This window comes from Sinocyclocheilus anshuiensis, unplaced genomic scaffold (genome assembly GCF_001515605.1).
Source record: "Sinocyclocheilus anshuiensis isolate Anshui unplaced genomic scaffold, SAMN03320099.WGS_v1.1 scaffold871, whole genome shotgun sequence".
Lineage (NCBI taxonomy): Eukaryota > Metazoa > Chordata > Actinopteri > Cypriniformes > Cyprinidae > Sinocyclocheilus > Sinocyclocheilus anshuiensis.
This window is the reverse complement of record NW_015542392.1, coordinates 164,578-173,037: the sequence shown is the minus strand read 5'-3', so window position 1 is coordinate 173,037 and position 8,460 is coordinate 164,578. Positions and strand designations below refer to the sequence as shown.

Below are 8,460 nucleotides of genomic sequence, written 5' to 3'. Positions count from 1 at the left end.
CATCATTAAGACACAGCTTTTGGCTTCTCAAGATGTTAACTGATGGACTGGAGTGGTGTGGATTACTTGTGGATTATTGTGATGTTTTTATCAGCTGTTTGGACTCTTGTTCTGATGGCACACATTCACTGCAGAGGATCCATTGGTGAGCAAGTGATGGAATGCTACATTTCTCCAAATCTGGTGAAGAAACAAACTCCTCTACATCTAAAAACAGAAGTGAGAATGCACTTGTATTATAACCGCTGCTGTATCTCACCCTTCTTGACAGATGGCTGTAGCCGAATCTCCAAATGACACGCCTGTGTACTCGAACTGGCCATTGAAAATCTCTCCAGCAGATCCACATTTCTTCCCTTTTGATATAAACAAATTGTTAGATTCTTCCAACACATCAGAAAAGCCATGACCTGCATAAATCCAACAAGTGTTATTTTATCAGATTACTGAATAAACAAAAATGACTGCTTCACATCATCATCTTGTGATGTTAATAACCTTGAAAAGCAGACATTCTCCCTTATCTAACTCTAGAAGACAAATATCCCTTAAAACCACAAAATCATAAGATTAAACAATAGCACACTTCAAAAATGATTTTCTTCCTCAGTACTCTTGTTTTCCAGTACATATATCTACAGTAAACATTCTTAAATCAAGATACATTTACTTGAGAAGCAACATTTATATTACTTTATATAACTTTATATTAAGTATTTTTTCTGAAAAATTCATCAAAACACTTGAAAAAAAAAAAAATTAAATTAAATGTATTTTTCTGACCACATTTGCAGATATACATTGCAGATATACATTTTTCTTGTTCTAAGCAAAAAGTCACTTAATTTTTATCTTTTTTTTTTTAGGTAAGACTTAATATCTTAAGTTATTTTGCTTCTCAAGTAAATATATCTTGATTCCAGAATTTTTTGTACTGAAAAACAAGATAAAAATACTGAGAAAGAAATTGTTTTTTTTTGCAGTGCAAGCATTGCAAGAGCAAGGCAAATAACAGATAAAACTAGGTAATATAATAAAAATTAATAAATGATGAAATTATATGTGACTCTAGACCACAAAACCAGTCTTAAGTCGCACAGGTCAATTTAGTAGCAATAGCCAACAGTGCATTGTATGGGTCAAAATTATCGATTTTTCTTTTATGCCAAAAATCATTAGGATATTAAGTAAAGATCATGTTCCATGAAGATATTTTGTAAATTTCCAACCGTAAATATATCAAAACTTAATTTTTGATTAGTAATATGCATCGCTAAGAACTTAATTTAGACAACTTTAAAGGCGATTTTCTCAATATTTAGATTTTTTTGCACCCTCAGATTCCAAATTTTCAAATAGTTGTATCTCAGCCAAATATTGTCCTATACATCAAAGGAAAGCTTATTTATTCAGCTTTCAGATGATGTATAAATATCAATTTCGAAAAATTGACCCTTATGACTGGTTTTGTGGTCCAGGGTCACAAATGTGATAAATGAATATATTATTCAATGCATTACATAATTAAATGATTACTAAATAAAACAAAAGAAAACACCACAAATGTATGGTTGCTCTCTCTGCAACTAATAATCCTTAGATTCTTCAGTATAGAAAGTGGGAGCAAATGAAGTTAAAAGTCTTCTGGCGTACTTTCACATCGGAGCTGCAGGTTTGTCCACTGGCCGTTCTGGCAGTGTATACTGGTACTTCCTCTGACACGCCCGTATCCTATACTGCATTTGTAGCGAATGCGAGCACCGGACGGATACTCTTTCAGCGTGGAGGACTCGTCTCTGGGGAAAGCATGAGGGTATGATGGAGCTGGACCACATTTATCTGTGAGAGAACCAAGCTGTATTCAATATGCCAAAGTACCATATTTATTTCTGAGACTATATATACATACACACACACACACACACACACAGACTTTTAATGTACCTGTAATCCTTTTCGGGCGACACTCAGGCAAGGCCTGCCATTGGCCGTCTGGTCCACACATGACCTGTGCTGGGCCAATCAGATCAAAGCCCTCACTACAGGTGATGTCTACAGAGTCTTTGGGTTTGTACACTCTAGATCCAGGTCTTATCCTACCGTTTGCCACAGCTGGTGCTGAACATGTCATCACTGATAATGAACAGGAGCAAAAAAAATCTTATTGCTTTCATTTGTAGTTTATTTGTCTTTATGTGACATTCAAGGTTTGAAAGTTCCAATTTGGAGGGTTCATGAATTTGTTTAGGAACATGTTCTTCTTCATCAGGATGAAATTTTGAAGGTGTTAATTAGGGATGCACGATATTATCGGCTTTTATTAATGGCTTTAAATGTACATATCGGCATCGGCCCGATATGAAAAATTATGCCGATATGTCTTGCCGATAAGAGGAATACGTTAACTCGTATGTGCTCAGGGTGTGCTAGCGATTAGATCACATCAGCAGTGTGGCTCATTCTTGAAGCAAGATTAGATTCACTGTTTTGGATCGCTGCATTTAAACTGAAATTGCACCTAAGTTCCGTGTGTGATAAAGTAAACAGTAATAGCATGTGCAGCGGCAGCCTCCCCCGGGTCCTAATACCCGCTCAGTAAGGAGTTTTAATTCCGTAGGGGGCACTGTTGGCCTACTTCTAATAAAATTAAAGTAAAATACACAAATAACATTTAGACTGTGTTTCTGTTTGTGTAAAATCATGAGTATGTTTTGATTTAAAGGTCAGAAGCTATAGCTCACATGAATTTTAAAAAAAAATCACAAACATGACACTTGTAAATTTAATAATTTTATATATGCTGATTTATTCATTGATGTGTAATATGTTATATTTTTTAATAATATTGCTTTAGACCATCTACAAATGTTAAATCTTAAAATAAAATGTTAAGGTTACTACTGCATCTTTTTGAAGAAAAAAAATGCAGCGATTGATATATAGTTTATTTATAGTTATTTTCAAAGCTTCCATGTACTGTCATTATAAAAGAACTCCATTGTTGCTTATTTAATTCTAACAAATAAGTTCGTTAAAAACTAACCAAAATTTAAAAAAATAATAATTTGCTTATTTCCACACAGGAGAGGCATGGTGTTGTTTCCAAACAAAAGGAAATATATCGGTATCGGCCAAAATGAGTTGAAAAATATCGGCATATCGGATATCGGCAAGAATCCAATAGCGTGCATCCCTAGTTTTAAGATAACAGAACTTGATGTGTGTGCTATGAACACAAAGAACACACAGGCGACATATACAAGAACTTTCTTCTCAGTCCAAAAAGAGCATTTAATGACAGTAAATTGCTAAAACTTTTTAGCACTGTTGCTCATTTCACATTCACGAACGGGTTGCTTCTTAAAAAAGGAGCAGCAGCAGCAGCAAAAAAAAAAAAAAAAGGATTAAATAAAGGTCATAGAGAGGATAGAAAATTGTCATTAAAGGGGTCATATGATGCTTTTTTAAAGATCATTATTTTGTGTATTTGGTGTAACAGAATATGTTGACATGCTTTAATGTTCAAAAAACACATTATTTATGCGCAAAACTCCGCATTTGAACAGTCAATAGCAAATACTTAAACTAATAACAAAACAGTAGCTGATTCAGAAGCGCCAGATTGTCATAGCAAAGTCAGAATTACCTCCTCTCCTAGGTTCACGAAACGGTCGTCCATAAAATGCATTGCTGTTCTGCTGTAAGTAATCCTAAAGATTCCTAAATGCATCTACTTTCGGAAGGCCAAATAAAGTGTGTTTGCTTTCGCCTAGAAACACACAGGGTCTCCCTGACATGGCTGCATCAACACTACTGATGTTCCTGAAACCACGCCTTCTTTCTTTGCGTGCACATTTGGGCAGCATTATGCAAATATTTCCACATAGTGAGGTAGATATGTGGGGGCGTGTTAGAACGAGCCGTTTTAGGGGGGCGTGGCAGAGTCTTAACTTTGATAAAGAATATCTCTTTGGTTTTGAGACTTTAGTCTTTGCAACTTCAGGGATCTTATCTATGCACAATCAGCTTGTAACACTCCAAAGAGAAAGGAAAACTTGAAATCGCATCATATGACCCCTTTAAAAGCTAAAAACAAAATATATATACACACACACACAGACTTCTAATGTACCTGTAATCCTTTTCAGGCGACACTCAGGCAAGGCCTGCCATTGGCCGTCTGGTCCACACATGACCTGTGCTGGGCCAATCAGATCAAAGCCCTCACTACAGGTGATGTCTACAGAGTCTTTGGGTTTGTACACTCTAGATCCAGGTCTTATCCTCCCGTTTGCCACAGCAGGTGCTGAACAGGTCATCACTGATAATGAACAGGAGTAGAAAATATTCTTATTGCTTTTATTTGTAGCGAAAAACACAATTAGCATTCATATGCATGCATGCAGGCATTCTTATCTTAAGCATGTGTCTTTATGTGACATTTAAGGTTTTAAAGTTCCAATTTGGAGGGTTCATGAATTTGTTTAGGAACATGTTCTTCTTCATCAGGATGAAATTTTGAAGGTGTTAATGTTATCAGGTTAAAATGACTCCGTATTCATAATATTGAAGATGATCAGCTTTTGTGTGTGATACAATGGTTCAGAAAACTCCAGATCAGATGAATCCTTCATTGCAGGTGACAGATATGGACTCTCTCAGCATGTAATTAGAATTCTGCTCTATCACTGTCCAGTTTTTTCCCAAATTAAGAGGGTGACAAGTCTTGAGAATAGCAACTCTTGAGCAAAAACTGACCTTTTGAGGTCATCAGCAAAGGCGGGGGGAAAAAGCAGAAAGACTGAATTGAAGTGAATTTTTACACTATACATTTAAAGAGATATGTTTTAAGATAACAGAACTTAATGTGTGTGCTATGAACACATACATATACAAAAACTTTCTTCTCAGTCCAAAAAAAGCATTTATTGACACTAAATTGCTAAAACATTTCAGCACTGTTGCTCAATTCACATTCACAAATGGGTTGTTTCTTTAAAAGCAGCAGCAGCAGCAGCAAAAAAAAAAAAAAAAGGATCAAATAAAGGTCATAGAGAGGGTAGAACATTTTCATTCAAACTATAAGAGGATGTCAGGGGGGAATATAAATAATAAAAATATACAATATGACTCCTTCAAAAACAGGTGCTCCTTTTTCACCCATTTTATCATCAGTAAAAAAAAAAATCATTAAATTGCATCTGTCCGATGGAATGGAAGATGATATAAATCCGACGTTGGGTTTTGATGTCAACCCAATTTTCATTTCAAACCAAAAGTCAACGTCTGTCCAATGGTGGAAGTTTAAGTAAATACAACGTTGAGTTTTGACATCAACCGCATTTTTTTCTCTAACCAAAACACAATGTCCATCCATTGTTGGAGGTTGACATCAAGTAAACGTTGGGCTTTGATGTCAACCCAATTTTCATTTCCAACCAAAAATCAAGGTCTGTCCAATGGTGGAAGTTTTAAAATCAACCATTTTTTATTTCTAACCAGAACTTAATATCTGTTCAATGGTGGAAGCTGATATAAATCCAACGCTGGGTTTTGACATCAACCCAATTTTCATTTTTAATCAAAAGTCAACGTCTGTCCAGTGGTTGAAGTTTAAGTAAATCCAATGTTTTTGACAACAACTGTACTTTTTTCTAACCAAAATGCGACGTTTCTCCAATGTTGACATTGAGCAAACGTTTTGAGGTCAACCTAATTTTTTTTTCTAACAAAAACTCAATGTCTGTCCAATAATGGAAGTTGATATAAATCCATCGTTGGGTTTTGACATCAACCCAATTTTCATTTCAAATCAAAACTCAACGCCTGTCCAGTGTTAGAACTTTCAGTGAATCCAACGTTGGGTTTTGGCATCAACCCAGTTTTCATTTCAAAACAAAATTCAACATCTATCCAATGTTAAAATTCAACACATTTATTAAATTAGCAGTTAGAAGTAGAGTTAGAAGTTTAGTTCAAGAAACTGCTTTCAGAGAGCAGCATTAATTCTTTGTATCTCTTGAAATGCATCATTGGAGGAAGAAGTGGAGTTGAAATCAGGTTCAGACTAAGCATTCAAACCAAGTGTGAAAACACCATAAAATACCTTTCGAGCACACAGGCAAGCCTTGCCATTGGCCGTCTCTTCCACATGTGACCTGTGGCAAGCCAATCAGATCAAATCCCTCACTGCAGACGATGTTTACAATGTCTTGGGGTGCGAACTGTGTCCTTTCTCCAGGTTGTATCTGTCTGTTTGCCACAGCAGGTGCTGAACAGATGATCTTTGACACTAAACCAGAAGGGGGGGAAAAAACAACTGATTGTGCCAAAATCATGACATCTGACGATCAATTACAAGAGTCCACCATGAGAGGGCAACATTAAGCTGCAGAGCCAGTTTGTTTTCTACAAATCTTGGAAGCCGGCCTTTAGAGGGATTTACCTCCATACAATCCTCTTACATCTAATACACTGTAAGAGTCTGTTGAAACGGCTACTGCATTACACTTTTTCACAGTATTTTGAGGAGCATGACCGTTAGAAACTTTGGAGTGTTATAATAAAAATAAGGTAAATCTTTGTGATGATTTTAACATGACAAAGGGTTAAACTCACCCTCACAGATGGGGTCCATCCCATTCCAACCTTTTTCCGTGCACATCCGGACTCCTCCTCCTCTCAAAATATATCTGCATGAGAAAACAATATTAATTAGCAAAAAATACATTAACATCATGAAAGGGAAACGTTATTGGCCTGCTTTAGTAAACCATTAAGTAGAGGGAGATCTAGAGCAATCTATGGATGCTGAACAAAGTCAAAAAGTAAAGCCACTCTCTACACTTATTCTACCTTTTCTATTTATTATCAATATTTTCACCAATTTATGGACTGCAGACTTAAAAAAAAAAGAAAAAAAGATTCAAATACCCTTCATTACACACAGCAATGGCTTTATCGCCAAATGATCGCCCTTCTTGATTGTATTGCCCGTTCTCTATGTCACCCAGCGCATTGCACTTCTTCTCTGAGAGAATAAATGAGAAAATATGAAAACGTGGGGTACAATTAATGAATAAAAGAGATATTTTAGAGACAGATAAACAGATGCATCTTACTTTGGCATTTCATGTTCAAGGTTGTCCATTGTCCATGCACACACTGTGATGTTCGACTTCCTGCTGATGGTTCGTAACCCAGGGCACATGTATACAACACTTTTTCTCCATCATTGAACTCTGCTTTCTGGAGATATTTTTTGAGCAGATGCTTGTCAGGATATTTTGTTGGTTCGCCACATCGAATGGGACTACGTCTTTGAGACACTGAAATGGACAGTTTCAAAGCACAGCTCAACAACAAAAATAACGGTGAGCAAGAATGCAGTTATATCATTTTCCTCAACAGTTTTGTTAATTATTATGCATGTTGGCGGTCACACTAAAAATAACATATGCTTGCTATTAAATCACTTCAGTAACCAATATGATGCTACTGATAAATCTGTGAAAAGGAGAATAATCCATACGGAGTGTTTTGAATGTAAACTGTGCAGTATGTATGACCTGTAACTTTAAGATATTATGCAATGTATGACTCCAGGTGGTGGGAAATCTATTTTAAAAGTGTGGTTAAAGAAAAAAATCTCTATGGGTATCAACTCCACCTACTAGACTTATAGCTATGAACTTAATGTTTAACTTTATGCCTATATGAATCCACAGCATGCATTTTGTATCATCCAGTAGCATTTAATATTGTTAAAACTGCTTAGAAATAAAGGATTACTTGAATTAAATGACCCAGCCTGTCAGTTTACAGGTGCCCATCAAACTAGACATTAGGCTGGTTAAAGCTATTTAAACACATAACCAGTCAAATGAATAGTCTTTAATTCAAACATTATATGTGTAAATAAAATATTTTCATTTATAAAGTGGCTGGAATAGCGGTACTGCGTGTCAAATGAAGACGCGACGCGCCACATCGAGCGTTTGTTGATTATACGATCCAGTTTTGTCGCGTAGACATTTAATGCTAAATTTAAAAGTTACTCACCGACAAAGTGCGCAAACACAAGCATGAGTATATTCCTCCAAACAAGCGCCATATTCACGGACAACTGCAGATGAACTGAAGGAGACTGTCACCAAAACAACCCGTGCTTAGTTATAACAGAAGCCCGCTGTCGTCATGAGCTCCGCCTGCCTTCATTTCAGTATAAACACACACACACACACACACACACACACACACACACACACACACACACACACACACACACACACACACACACACACACACACACACACACACACACACACACACACACACACACACACACACACACACACACACACACACACACACACACACACACACACACACACACACACACACACACACACACACACACACACACACACACACACACACACACACACACACACACACACA

At 36.5% G+C, this 8,460-nt stretch overlaps 1 protein-coding gene across 1 annotated transcript in view; it reads right to left on the bottom strand.

Moving 5' to 3' along the window:
• Positions 1–8,232, bottom strand: part of LOC107692799 (CUB and sushi domain-containing protein 3) — an 11,214-nt gene extending 2,982 nt beyond the window's left edge. The window contains exons 1-9 of the mRNA XM_016491993.1: positions 8,062–8,232; positions 7,122–7,328; positions 6,934–7,030; positions 6,619–6,692; positions 6,107–6,292; positions 4,133–4,321; positions 1,945–2,133; positions 1,654–1,839; positions 260–356 (exon numbers count right to left, since the gene is read on the bottom strand). Coding sequence (XP_016347479.1) covers positions 260–356; positions 1,654–1,839; positions 1,945–2,133; positions 4,133–4,321; positions 6,107–6,292; positions 6,619–6,692; positions 6,934–7,030; positions 7,122–7,328; positions 8,062–8,113 — 1,277 coding nt within the window. The 5' untranslated portion in view covers positions 8,114–8,232. The remainder of the gene's footprint in view (positions 1–259; positions 357–1,653; positions 1,840–1,944; positions 2,134–4,132; positions 4,322–6,106; positions 6,293–6,618; positions 6,693–6,933; positions 7,031–7,121; positions 7,329–8,061) is intronic.
• Between the last annotated feature and the right edge of the window lie 228 nt (positions 8,233–8,460).